Raw genomic sequence first — 14,183 nt, 5'->3', positions numbered from 1 at the left:
CTCCATTCCTATAGCCACTGCTCTGGGTCAAGGCCTTCATTTTCCTGGCTCTGGACTATTCTAACACCCCCTAACACACCTCTCTGCCTTTAGTTCTCTTCTTGTCAATCACTAACCCACAACGCAACCAGAATTTACTTTCCAATTCAAAATCTGACCATATCATTCATCTGCTTAAAAATTATCCATCTAGAAAATAAAGTCCAGGCTCCTCCTAAAGGCCTTTAGGATCAAATGACATCCAACTTCTTAGTCTCATTTCTTACCACACCCTTCTCTCCATGTAACTCCACCACGCTAATCTGTATTTCTCAAACTCGCCAACCTCATTTCAATTTCAGGGCCACTATACTTGCTGTTCTGCCTGCAATATTCTGCCCCCTGATATTCACGACTTAGCTCCGCCTCATCATTCAAGACTCACCTCAAAGGTTACCTCTTCGTGCCCGAACACCACAATCTAAAGAAACCCTCTGCCTAATTACACTCTAACATTACACCCTGTTTATTGTCTTCAGAGCACTTCTTACTGCCTGAAACTATCTTGTTCTTTGTGTACTGTCAGTCTTCCCCACTAGATCATAAGCTCCACGAGCCTGTCTTGGTCTCCACTGCTGACAGCATACAGCTTAGCATAATTGCTGGCCCAGAGCAGTGCTCAATAAATACTTGTGAAGGGACGGGATGAATGAGTGTACTATCACACCTCTGTGCCTTTATTTCCTCCACTAGCACTCCCACACTTAGCTGTCACCTCCCAAACCTCCTGAAGCCCTACTCATCAATCAAAGTCTGGTTCAAACATCATCTCTTCCCTAATGTCTCTCTAATCTTCCCAAGCAAGATCAATCACTCCTTTTTCTGTATCCTCAGAGCACTTTGTCCATATTAGGGTCATAGCCCCGCTCTTTAAGTGTCCCCATACTAAACCATGAGCTTCCTGAGCTCCTTGTCTCAAGCTTGTCTCCTTGCTCTTAGTGACTGACACTAAAACCCAGCAATTATTTGTCGGGCCAGTGAGACCTGGGTTTGTATCACAGCTCTATACCTTGGACAAGTAACCTCTCTAAGGCTCAGTTTCCTTATTAACAATAATATCAAACCACAGTCATTATTCACAGGACTGCTGTGATTAAGAATTGAAAAATGGCTGAAAAGACACCAGCACAGTACCTGGTACACTGTACAATTTAGTTGTTATCAATTTTACTATGATAATTACAAAAGGTACATACCTAAGATTGCCATTATCTTGCAGAATCTGCATCAGGTTGAATTTAGGCTCTGACTCCTGAGTCTCAATTTTGCAGCACTGTTCACCTTTATTATTCCATTCAGGAACTTTCACGGCATTTTCTTTGGGTGAATGTTCTGCCATAACGGTCAATGAGGGTGTGTATTTGGCTTGATTTTCTCCAAGGGACCCTGCAGACTCCTCCTGGGAAGCTTCCTGTTCTTCATCTTCATTGTCTAAAGCAACTTCTTCCTCCTCTTCACTCTCTGTCTCAGCTTTAACATTCATTTCAGCTGGATGAGTAATCACTAAATGCGAAGAATCACTAATGTTGCTGAAAAAAGGATTAAAGTTTCCACTCTCCCAATACCTTCCTTTTATCTTTTTGGTAAAAACCCATTTCTCTAACTAAGACCACAAATATGTAAAATTAACAGCATACACATGTTACTCTCCAATCTTATATAGTCTAAAGACCTACTAATGATCTTTATTAGAGACGTTTCTCATCATAATACCAATGGCTGTCTCATGACTTAAGACAAAATCTATCTTCACAGAGCAATCTCTAGAGGGTATTAGAGGTTTTTGAAGGGCACCTTTCACGGAGGCCCAAAGAGCAAGGGAATAACTTTCTATCCTATGTTTATTCATCATCCTTCTACTGCACTGCCTTGGAAGGTCTATGAGGACAAGGACCATATTTTTTTAATTCACCAGTGAAACCCCAGTGACTAATGCATCTGATACAGGTGCTAAACAAACCAGGGAAGGAGGGAGAAAAAAAGGAAGTCAGTCAATCAGTCAGTGACAAACAGACCGATAACAGGGGAGAATCTGGAAGAGAAAGAAATTCCCCCTTGTCTGTTCATGTTTAAAACATTTACGTCATTCGGCAATATCAAAGGATGAACTGGACTTAATATTTAATCACGAAAGACCTGAACAATAATGCTTAGGATTCCATTAAACTGAAGCTAATATTATTTCTAAAGTATCAGCAAGTTATGTGATGCTGGAATAAGAACAAAAGCCAAATGTGTGTGCTTCAGATATTCTTCAGTACAAATATTATAGAGTGGAAGATTTAAAAATTTACCATCCTTTTCAAATTAAGTTTCAGAGGAAAAAGCCTACACAAAAAAATTAAGTATACGTGATCAGTAAGGTTCTGATTCACTAAGTATTAATTAAGAAGCTGATTAACTCAGTCTGGCAGGATCTGGGTAATAGAGTTTGGTGAAAGCTCACCAGCAGGTACCTGGGTATTTTGGCCTCATTGCCCTCAATCTGCCACTCCGACGTCTACGTTTTCGCACCTCCAAAGACAGGAGCTTCCTCTCATAAAGAGCAGCATGCAGCTTTGCCTTTGAATTCATACTCTCGACTTTCAATTCTGGTGCTCCATCAGCAGCCATTCTAGGAAAAAACAATATGGTAGCTACAGCCTTTAGAAAATTCTCTCCTTTATTATGACAGAATTCTGTAATGATGACAGACTGGGCATGGTCACTCTAGTGAATTCTAAAAGGTTTGACAGATAAATGAGAATACTGGAATCTACACTAAAACTTCACTAATGGCCTATCTGAATTTGCTAAATGTTCTGAACAAAAACATATCTGAAGACAACGTTTAAGTATGTTTAAGTATTCAGTAATACCGGCTGACTGTTTATTGCAGAGATCATAAAGTGCTACCCAATGCCTAATACCTTAAGAATGACTGGGAGACACTGGTAACATTTTCATTCTTAGGCTGGATGGTGGCTAGAGGTGTTTGCTTTATTGCTATTCATTAAAACTTAGAATCAAACAAATATTCTTCTGAATGTATACAATATTTAATAAACAAAGATTTAGCAGAGGTTGAAATGAGGGGAACAACGGCTGATAACCTGTGAATATGGTAGCACAGAGCTGAGGAGACTAAACAAAGATTTAGCAGAGGTTGAAATGAGGGGAAGAATGGCTGGTAACCTGTGAATATGGTAGCACAGAGCTGAGGAGACTCAGACGGAAAGTGTCTTAGTGAAAAGTTACTAAGACCTTGGGACACACTACGTCTTAAGCATTCCAACATGAGGAACTCCTCCCTTAGAGCATACTCAGTTACAGGAGGAGGTGGGGAGAGGTGGCAGAGACACTCCAGGTGTTGAGTACAGGTCAGGAGTTTGAGTCAGAGGCACAGACAAGGGAAGGCAGCAGAGGTAGGACAAGGCCAAATTCAATCAGGCCATGAATGGGAAATGGGATGGGGAAAGGGGATGGCAACAGCTACACTAGGCATTAGTCAAAGTAACATAAATCCCAAATTAGGGAAGTGAGAGGTATCAGGCCCAATCCAGACAAAGAGTGGGCAAAGTACAGAGGAGGCAGAGATAACAAGGTCACCAAAGGGAGTGAAGGTTCTTGGTCATTGTCAGAAAAGATGTATCCACGTTAGTGTCTGAAAGCAGCCAACTCTGTATACTCAGAACTCAAGATCTAACTGGTTGGCTCTGAACTTTCTCCCTCTTGAACTCTCTAGAACTCAAAGTGTATTCCCTTTGAGGTTAAGGAATCATCCTCGTTCCTCTGGGAGTTTACAATCTCTGGGAATGATGGAAAGGCTGTGTTTTTTGGTCTATTTAGGACTTTTGGGGATTTCTGGGTAGATGGGTTGGATAGTAAATCTTTTTGAGGCCTTCTCCCTAGAGGAGGAAATTGAGCCAAGAACAGGGAAGGTTATGACATTGGGGGCAGAAACAGGAAGCAAATTAGTGAACTTTAAAAACACTTCAAACCCAGCATATCATAGTCCCAACAACTGAACACTCCGTCCCCTGCACAGTTGTGAAAATAAAGAGATTTCTAGGCAATTAAATAATAAAGAAAATAAAACACATCTGATATTTTTAAATAACAACTAAGAGCTTCTAAGAATCCCTGAATAGACAAAAAATCTTAACTAGTACAAGAGATGGTGGCAGGGACTGCTGGGAAAGCGTGAATCTGATCAACGGAATGACAGTTCTATGAGGGCAAGCATGTCCTGTTGACCACTGGATCAGTGATGCTTGAGACTGCCCAGCACACAGCTGTCATACCATAAATGTCTCTGAATTGATAAACAACTGAATTCCCTATAAAAAAGTTGTAATGCCTTTTAGCTACATCTATTTCATTTTATCTTTCCAATGTTTTATTACGAAAATACTTAAACAAGAAAGTTTAAAGATTTGTACAGTGAACATCCATATATTCACCACCTAGTTTCTACAATGAATATTTTACTATATGTGTTTGATCATATATATATCCAATCTTCCATTCTTCTATCCATCCATCAATTCATCTAATTTTTAAAGCATTTCGAAGTTGCACACAGACATCAGTGCGCTTTGTTCCTAAACACTTCAACATACGTATTATTAGTATTTGGACTTCAATATTTGTTTTATAGGGCTTTGGGTTGTTGTTGTTTGGTTTGGGGAGGGTTTTTTTTTTTTGGTGAGCTAAAAACTCCACACAGTGAAATACCCAAATATTAAATGTCCATTTGTTGAGTTTTGAGAAATGCCTAGAGCCGCATAACCCAAACTCTAACATTACTATCCCCTCAGAAAGTTCTCACACCCCTTCCCAGTCAATCCCTCCCTCACACTCCTAAAGGAAACCACCTTTCCCAACTGTTTCATCACATATTAGGTTTGCCTGTTCCAGAAGTTCATAAAAATGGAATGATACTGTATGACCTCTTTTGGGTAAGTCTCCTTTCATTCAGCTTGTTTTTGAGATTCATCCATGTTGCGTGTATCACTATTTATCCCTTTTAATTGCTGAGGGTTAGTCTACTATATCAATAATCCACAGTCCACCTACTCTCCTCTTGCTGGACATCTAGGTTGTTTCCAGTTTTGGAATATTATGAATAAAGCTGCCATGAGCATTTTGTACAAGTCATTTTACAGCTAAATTTTTCATTTCTTCTGAGTAAAGATCTCAGAATGGAATTTTCTAGGCTTTCTAACAGACTGCCAGACTTTCGAAAGTACATGTACCAGTTTATGCTGCCAGTGACAATTTATCAGAGTTCCATTAGCTCCACATCCTCACCATTTGATTGTCATTTTTTTTCCAGCTTTACTGAGGTTTAATTGACAAACTGTAAGATATTTAAAGTGTACAACATGATGATTTGATATAATTTTAGCCATTCTGCTGGACATTTAGTGGTATCTCATGATTTTAATTTGCCATTCTCTGATAACCAGTGTTGTTAAGCACATTTTCATAAGCATATTGGCTATTCACATATCTTCCTTTTGAAGCGACCAAATATTTTACCCACTTGTAATTGGATTGTCTTTTAATTATTCAGTTGTAGGAGTCCATTCTATTTCCTAGATATCAGACCCTGGACAGATGTGTTTGATGAATATGTTCTCTCAGTCTATGGCTTGCCTGGTTATTCTCTTTTTTTTATTTTATTTTATTTTTTTTTATTGAGTTAATGATAGGTTAGAATCTTGTGAAATTTCAGTTGTACATTAATGTTTGTCAGTCGTCTTGTAGGTGCACCACTTCACCCTTTGTGCCCACCCCCCACCCCACCTTTCCCTTGGTATCCACTAAACTGTTCTTAGTCCATAATTTTAAATTCCTCATATGAGTGGAGTCATACACAGATTATCCTTCTCTCGCTGGCTTATTACACTTAACATAATTCCCTCAAGGTCCATCCATGTTATTGCAAATGGAATGATTTTGTTCTGTTTTACAGCTGAGTAGTATTCCATTGTATATATGTACCACATCTTCTTTATCCATTCGTCTGTTGATGTTGCCTGGTTATTTTCTTAACAGTATCTTATGATCAATGAAAGTTTCTAATTTTGAGGAAATCTAGATTATCATTTTTTCCTTTTTGCTTATTGCTTTCTGTGTCATGTCTAAAAACTTTTGCCAGGCTCAAAGTCACAAAGATATTTTCCTCTGGAAGTTCTAGAGTAATTGCTTTTATGTTTTTGTCTATGAATCATCTCTAATTTTTGTGGGAGATACGGGGTGAGGTTCATTTTTAAAAATATAATATCCAATTCCAGGCCCACTTGTTAAAAAGTTTTCTTTTCCCATCAGATTACTTTAGGCTTTTGGTTTAAAGTCGAATGACGATAGACGTGGGTCTATTTCTAGGCTCCTGATTCTGTTCCATTGCTCAAAGTGCCGCAGTTCTGATTACTACAGCATTATAGCATTTCTTTAAGTCAGGCACTCTAAGTCTTCAAGACAACGTTGCATATTCGAAGTCCTCTGCATTTCTATACAAAACTTTTTAAAAACAGTGGGTCAATTTCTATAAAAAAATCTACTAGAATAATCTAGAATAAATACTACTAGATTAGTTTGAGGAGCATAGATATTTACAATATCAAATCTTTTAATCCATGAACACAGCATATCTCTCCACTTATTTATACCTTCTTTAATCTCTTTCAGTAATATTTAGTAGCTTCTACTGTATAAGTATTGAAAATATTTTGTTAAACTTATCCCTAAGAATTTCATATTTTCAAATGCTATTGTAAATGGAACGTTAAATTTCATTTTCCAATTATTTACTGCTAGTATATTAAAAAAACAGCAGATTTTAGTATATTGACCCTGTGTCCTAAGACCTTGCTAAGTGCACTTGTATGTTCTTATAGTTATTCTATAGATACCTTAGGATTTTTTACTAACGTAATCATGTCATCTAAGAATAAAAACATTTTAACTTCTTCCTTTCCAATCTGTATGCCTTTTCTTTCTTTTTTTTCCTCCCTTGCTTTATTGTACTGCTTAGGATCTCTAGTACAAAGGGAATACAAGTGGTGAAGAGTGGACACCGTGCCTTATCATTAATCATAGGGGGAAAGCCTTCAATATTTCACCATTCAGTACGATGTTAGAAATAGGTTTTTCAAAGAAGACCTTTAACAGATTGATGAAATTCTCTTCTATTCCTGATTTACTAAGAGTTTTACTACTCATAAACATGTATTGAATTTCATCAGATGCTTTTTTTTGCATCAAATAAAATGACCACCTGGTTTTTCTCCTTTGTTTAATATGGCGAGTTATATTGACTAATTTTCAAATGTTAAACCAACCTTGCACTACTGGGAAAAATTTCACTTTAGTCATATGTATTATCCTTTTTATATACTGGTGGATTCTATTTGCCAATATTCTTTTAAGAAATTTTGTGTCTATGTTCATGAAGATATTAACCTGTAATTTTATTCTTTTTTTTAATGTCTTTGTCAGGTTTTCGTGTCACAGTTATGCTGGCATCATAAAAAGAATTGGGAAGTGTCCCTTCCAATATTTTTTAAAGAGTTTGTGTAAGATTGGTCTTATTCTTCCTCAACTGCTTGATGGAATTCACTAGTGAAACTACTGGGCCTGGAGTTTTCTTTGTAGGAAGGTTTTAGATTTAAAATTCAATATTCTGTTGTTGTTTTTTTTTTTTTTTAGGAAGATTAGCCCTGAGCTAACATCTGTGCCCAAGTTCCTCTACTTTACATGTGGGACGCCTGCCACAGCATGGCTTGATAAGCAGTGTGTCGGTCCACACCCAGAATCCAAACCAGTGATCCCTGGGCCGTCAAAGTGGAACATGCGAACTTAACTGCTGCTGGACCCTCACTGGACCCTCAAATTCAATATTCTGAATAGGTATAGGGTTATTCAAAATTTCTATTTCAGCTTGTGTCACTTTTGCTAAGTGTTTCTTCCCCACAAGGAATTCAGACATTTCATATAAGTTAAATAGTGGAATAAGGTTGTTAATAATATTCTATTAATATCCTTTTTACGTCTGTAGGATCTATAGTGATAGTCCATCTTTCCTAGCTGATACTGGTAATTAATGTTCTCTCTTTTTTCTACAACAGTCTACCCAAGAGTTTATCCATTCTGCTATCTTATCTATGAACAATTTTGGATTTTATTAATTTTCCTTATTGTCTGTCTTTTATTTAATTGATTTCTGCCCTTTATTATTTCCTTTCTTCTACTTACTTTGGGTTACTCTTCTTTTTCCAACTTCATAAAATAGAACCCTGATCAGTGATTTAGTCCTCTGTTTTCTAATATAAGCATTTAAAGCTGTAAATTCCCCTCTCTCGCACACACACACTACTGGTAGCTGCATCCCACACATTTTAATGTTATATTTTTATTATCATTCAAAATATTTTCTAATTTCCATCATGATTTCTTCCTTTATTCATGAATTATTTAGAAATGTGTTGTCTAATTCCTAAATATTTGGAGATTTTCTATTGTTATTGATTTCTAATTCCATTGTGGTCAAAGATCTCTGTATGATTTTAATCCTTTTCACGCTCCAGCATATAGTCAGCCATATGCCACCCTTCATTTGCTTACACTCTAAAACCCCTACTGATGGCAATATCAAATAAGTGCCAAAAAATAAATGACAGAATCCACTGATCTTCAAATATGCTTGTCAATTAAGATTCTTTTTCTAATTTCCAAATTGATAATAGTATACTCTATGAAGCACATTCCTTACTAAAAACTGGAGAAAACTTAGAAATTGTGACTTTCATTTGGAAACAATGATTTCTCTCAGTTTTCCCTTAATTAAATGGCAATCATATGTTTTTCTTCTTAAGAAAAATTAGACTTATGCTTCAAAAGCTTTGGATGAGAAACCAAGTTTATCTTAATTCTTAAATGTAAAAAAAGCCAGATATGGGAGGTTTCTTCCTTACTGTTATCATTTTGCTCTTTTTGTTTTTAAAGATTTTATTTTCCCTTTTTCTCCCAAAGCCCCCCAGTACATAGTTGTGTATTTTCGGTTGTGGGTCCTTCTAGTTGTGCTATGTGGGATGCTGCCTCAGCATGGCCTGATGAGCGATGCCATGTCCACGCCCAGGATCCGAACTGGTGAAACCCTGGGCCACCGAAGCAGAGCGCATGAACTTAACGACTCAAGCATGGGGCAGGTCCCCTCGTTTTGCTTTTCAAAGAGATTCAGCACAAAGGGGAGTTATGTAATGTCTCAAACCAGAGGGTGTGTTCAGGGTTAAGAGCTTTTGTTTGGGTTGTAATCTTCAGTTGGGCAAGGCCATCCCAGTCCTTCCCCTAAGACCTGTCTCTCTGCTCAAATGAAGAGACACAGGTATTTTGCACACTTTTAGTTCCATGGCAAACTGGAAGCAGTTCTGCTCAGTCCTATTGGGGGCAGAGCTCTGTGCCCCAAGTATGTCAAGGCCAAAACATGACCTCTTCTTTGAATCTAACATGAGAGTAGTCTTGAAATCTCATTAATACTTGGATCTCTCTCACATAGCCAAACAAGAACACCATTATTATCCGTTGAAATGATATACCTGTAGTTACAAAAAAGTAAATCCCAAGCTTGGTTTACTAAAAGTTGCCACAGAATAGTGTTTCTATAGGAAACATTTTTATATTATTCTTCAAGCTGAGCCAAACTGAAAATGGTCATATAAAGTATCATGCTTAGTCTGTGCACAGTCATACATTATGCACATGGAAAGAATTTCTCAACTTTTAAAAGTCAGTTACCGTGTTCTTGCTGTCAATAAGCTTCTTCTTGGGTTTCCCCTACAGAAGTAGAAAGGACAAGTGGGTTAGAGCACTATGCAGATATTCTCCCCTGAGTTCACACACACACATTCCTGAGATCTGTACTGCACAGGTTCAACATGGAATTATGCCAGGGAAGGCATGTAGGGGGAGAAGCAGAGAGATGAACTGAGAACACGCTCAGAAAGAATAGAGTACCTAAGCTTGAGGGAGGATGAATAAAAAACAAAAGGGAAAGGACCAATGAATTCTGGAGAAAAATCATAACAATTACTTGCATTTGTATACCTAGTCACAAATCAAATCACACTTATTCTTCACAACAGTCATGTGAATAAGGTTATTAATAGCCCCATTTATAAAAAGGAGCAGGATAAGATCATTTTGTGATGTGCCCAAGGTCAGAGCTTAATGGGTTTAAATTTGAACCCAGGGCTTAGGTCTCAGGCTCCAGTGCTCTTTATACTTTCGCTGAACTGTATTAGGAAAAGAAGCCAGTCTTCCTTCTCATGGGTTCAAATAGACTGCTCATGAGACAGGTCTTCCACAACAAAAAAAGAAATCTCTTTTAAAAAGAGATGCTCTTCATTGTCTCTAAACTAGACTTGGGCTCCAAGCACAGGAAGTGAGTGCCATTCATGTTTGAACTGGCTTTTGTTTTTCTTTTAAAACACTCTATCCTCACTCAATTTCCTTTCACTTAACATTCTTTTTTTTTTTTTTTGATTTCCCCAGTTTGACTCTACTCATTTGTGAATGTGTATTTTCAGTTTGGTACGATTTTATCACTGTGTAAGTTCATGTATCCACCACCACAGAGAAGATACTGAAATACTGAATACCTCCATCACTATAAGGATCTTCTGTGTTGTCCTGTTCTGACCACACACCTCTTACCTAATCCTAGATCCCTTTAATCTCTCCTCCATTCTAAAATTGTATCATTTCAAAATGTTATATAAATGGAATCACACAACATGCAACCATTGGTATTAGTTTTTATAAAAGAGACAGACGCAATCAATATCAAGATCTTCTATCCATAGAAATTCAAGTAAAAAGTTTATCTTCACCAATATGTTTTGTCTTTCCCTTCTCATGTCTTCTATTCATGCCAATGTCCTAATATTGTCATCTTATCATCAGAAAGTCTCAAGATGATTTTAACTTTTTCATCAGATAATGGTTTGCAGTCATGGCTTCACATTACAATTCCCTGGGCAGCTTTTAATAAGGGCAGATACTACAGTTTGGGAGCGGAGCCAGGGCATGAAGATGGTTTATAAGATCCCCAGGTGTTACTAATATGCAGCCAGGGTTAAAACTACTGTCAAAATATAAGATTGTGGGTAAGATACAGTTTGCCAGGGCAGGGGGGGATGAGCGGGGAAGGGCAGAGAAAGCAGACAAAATTAACCTAAAAGAAATGATCGGAGAATTAGTTTGAAAGTAATGTTGACAATAATACAACGAGATTTGCAAGAGAAAAAACATCAATTCAGATTGAAGAGAACAAACTTACTAAAAGATGTCAAGGCTAGCAACAAACACAATTTCATGTTTTCAATGCATGCTTTTCTGTGTGTGCCTACCATGGGGTAGGTTCTTGATACTGACACAGATGAACATAACAAAGTGCCTACTCTTAAAAGCCAACGAGTAAAGTAGAGTAGTGAAAGGCCATTATGATACAATATGGGAATCTAAATCAGACTGAGGGATGAGAAGGACTGGGAGAACCTCCTCCTAGTCTGGGTAAGAGGATGAAGGACATAGCTAGAAGAATTTAGGGACGGACTGAAGGCCATTCCAAGGGATGGGGAGTATGTAAGGATACGGAGGCATGAAAAAGCAAGTAGACATGGTCTGACTGGCCATGGGTTGGTGTGGAAAAGTAGAGATTAGACTAAAAAGGTAGGCAAAAGTAAACCATGAGGGACTTTCTTTGCTAAACAGGGAAATTCAGATTTTTTTAATCAAAGTTTTTAGAATGCTTTATAAGCAGAGTTGTTACTGGGACCTGAAGAAAGAATTCAGGGAATATACCAACTTGGATAGAACAAAGTTAATCCTCTAACTGATATTTAGCATTTCCTTCATATACGTGTAGGAAACCATCCACAGTAGTATAAGTGTGATTTTGTTACCAAAAGAAATAACACACCTTTTCCATTTAACTTTCAAGTTGTTACAGATGTCTGTAAAACATGGCCAAGACTTATCATACTTTTAAAACTATGGTCATTATTAGACCAACTACTAGGTCTTGTTATTGAATAAAGCATTCTCCTAGTAGGAATATAACAACAAAAAAATTTCTTTGGGCCCTTTCCCCATACCTTGCCGTATGCATCTCTTCCATCTGGCTGTTACTAAGGTACATCCTTTTATAATAAACGAGTGATCTAGTAAGTAAAATGTTTCTCTAAGTTCTATGAGCCACTCTAGAAAGTTAATCGAAGCCAGGGAGGGAGTTGTGGGAACCTCTGATTTATAGACAGTTGGTCAGAAGTACAGGTAACAATCTAGACTTTCGACTGATGTCTGAATTGAAGTCCAAAAAGGGGGCTCGTTGGAACCTCCACTCTAGCCAGTCAGTCAGACATACAGGTGACAACCCAGGCTTGGAAACTGCAACTGAAGTGGCGAGGTGAGGGGGTGGGGGGGGTGGGGCGGGAGTCTTGTAGGACTAAACACTTAAACTGTGGAATCTGATGCTAATCTCCAGGTAGATAGCATTAGAGTTGAGGTGAATTCTCAGACACCAGAAAGGTGCAATTGCTTGGTTCTGTGGAAGAAACCTGCCCCCACCCCTGGAATTGGTACCAGAATCATTTTAATATTACATCCTTAATCTATGAAAACTAGTCAGAAAGCAAAAATAGTACTTGGATATTAAAACCATACTTGCCAAAATAAAAAAAAGTAAATCCAACAACTCTCTCCTCTGCTGGTGCTGAATAATAAAAGATAGGGCTGAAGATCAACTGAGAGTTTGAGAAGACGAAGTTCAAGAAACCTCCCAGAAGTTAAAGCTAAGAGGCAAGAAGATCAAAAGTATGAGAAAAAAGTAAAGAAACATGAACGATATAGTAAAGATCCAAAATTCATCTAACAGAAGTTCCACAAGGAGACGAAAGAGAGGATGAAGGGAATATTCCCCACAATTGGAAGACCTAAATCTTCAGACTGAAAGGACTCACCCACCGCAAAACCAAAATAATGAAAGGTAACACACCAGAGCACATCCTGGCAAAATATCTAAACTTTAAAGATAAAGGAACCTTGTAAAAGTTTCTGGGGCGGGGGGCAGATTATATATAAAGAACTGAGTTCCTGTATCTTCTAAGTAAATCTGAAGATTTCTTTCATAGAAACTACACATTGCAGCTACTTTATCATGGGTAATAACCACAGATTTAAAGAGAGAAATTGCAAATTCCATATATTTCCCAATAACAGATGATAGATTGCAAGAAATAGATGAAATCTGGGCATCTATTTTAAGAAACCCACAAAAAAGTACATATCTTCTGAAAATAATATAGATTCCTCAAAATAACTAAGGTTCCTTATTTTGTTAGTCAGTTATGAACTGCACTGTGATGCAGTCATGTCCCAGGTGTAACAAGACTAGGCAGTGCCTGACTGCTGTGCTATTTGAATTCCAGCGTCTGTTTTCCATCATTTTCCCCTGTTTTCCCTTGTGTTAAGGTTATCAGCTGTCCTTTCTTACAACTTTCACTGTATTTATTTTGTGAATTACCTCCCCTCTACTTTCTGTAATCTGATCATTCTAATCTCTTCTAGTCTAGAAAAACAGATGATCATGTCCATTAAAATTATGTCTAAAGTAAAAAGGTACTGAGTAAGGGCTTTCCTTTAAGAAGAATAAAGTTTAGGGCATCTGTCAAATTGCTTAAAGATCTTTCTGGTTTAATTTGTGGCCTCTGGAAATATTACAAAGTGCTGAGAGTTAATGAATTCTGAAAAAATGAGATATTTTATTGTGTTTTCTGCTAGGCCCTTTCTATCACAGATTTTACTGAAGACTTTTATAAAGCCTCCTTCCTTCTTGTGCATGTACTTTCTCCTAATTTTCTGATCTAGTTTCACTAAATTGATAAGATTAGCAAATCCCCACCCGTCCTGGAAGAGCCGTGTTGCCAGCATATAGTTCATGGAGGTCTTGTGTTCGAGGTAGGACCTGCAAGACAAAGAAAGCAACTGGTTATTCCTTAAGCTTAGCTTAAAAGAGAAAACATAGAAATAAAACCATGAATCAAGCACAGAAGTGACAGGTTACTTATATACTGTTTCTAAAGAAATACAGTGTCTTTAAA

At 37.6% G+C, this 14,183-nt stretch overlaps 1 protein-coding gene across 50 annotated transcripts in view; it reads right to left on the bottom strand.

Moving 5' to 3' along the window:
• Nucleotides 1-14,183, bottom strand: part of TTLL5 (tubulin tyrosine ligase like 5) — a 280,680-nt gene that overhangs the window by 178,259 nt on the left and 88,238 nt on the right. For 33 of the 50 annotated variants that reach the window (XR_011432241.1, XR_011432240.1, XM_070250188.1 and 30 more), the window contains 4 exons: nt 13,985-14,047; nt 9,820-9,858; nt 2,496-2,653; nt 1,236-1,542 (listed from right to left, as the gene is read on the bottom strand). Coding sequence is in view for 48 of the 50 variants with exons in the window: in XM_070250188.1 (XP_070106289.1) it covers nt 1,236-1,542; nt 2,496-2,653; nt 9,820-9,858; nt 13,985-14,047 (567 nt within the window). In the remaining 2 variants the exon portion in view is untranslated. The remainder of the gene's footprint in view (nt 1-1,235; nt 1,543-2,495; nt 2,654-9,819; nt 9,859-13,984; nt 14,048-14,183) is intronic. The other 17 variants (XM_070250190.1, XM_070250196.1, XM_070250206.1 and 14 more) reach the window with 1 other exon arrangement.

This window comes from Equus caballus, chromosome 24 (assembly GCF_041296265.1).
Source record: "Equus caballus isolate H_3958 breed thoroughbred chromosome 24, TB-T2T, whole genome shotgun sequence".
In the NCBI taxonomy this organism is placed as follows: Eukaryota; Metazoa; Chordata; class Mammalia; order Perissodactyla; family Equidae; genus Equus; species Equus caballus.
This window is presented reverse-complemented; position numbering and strand designations above follow the sequence as displayed.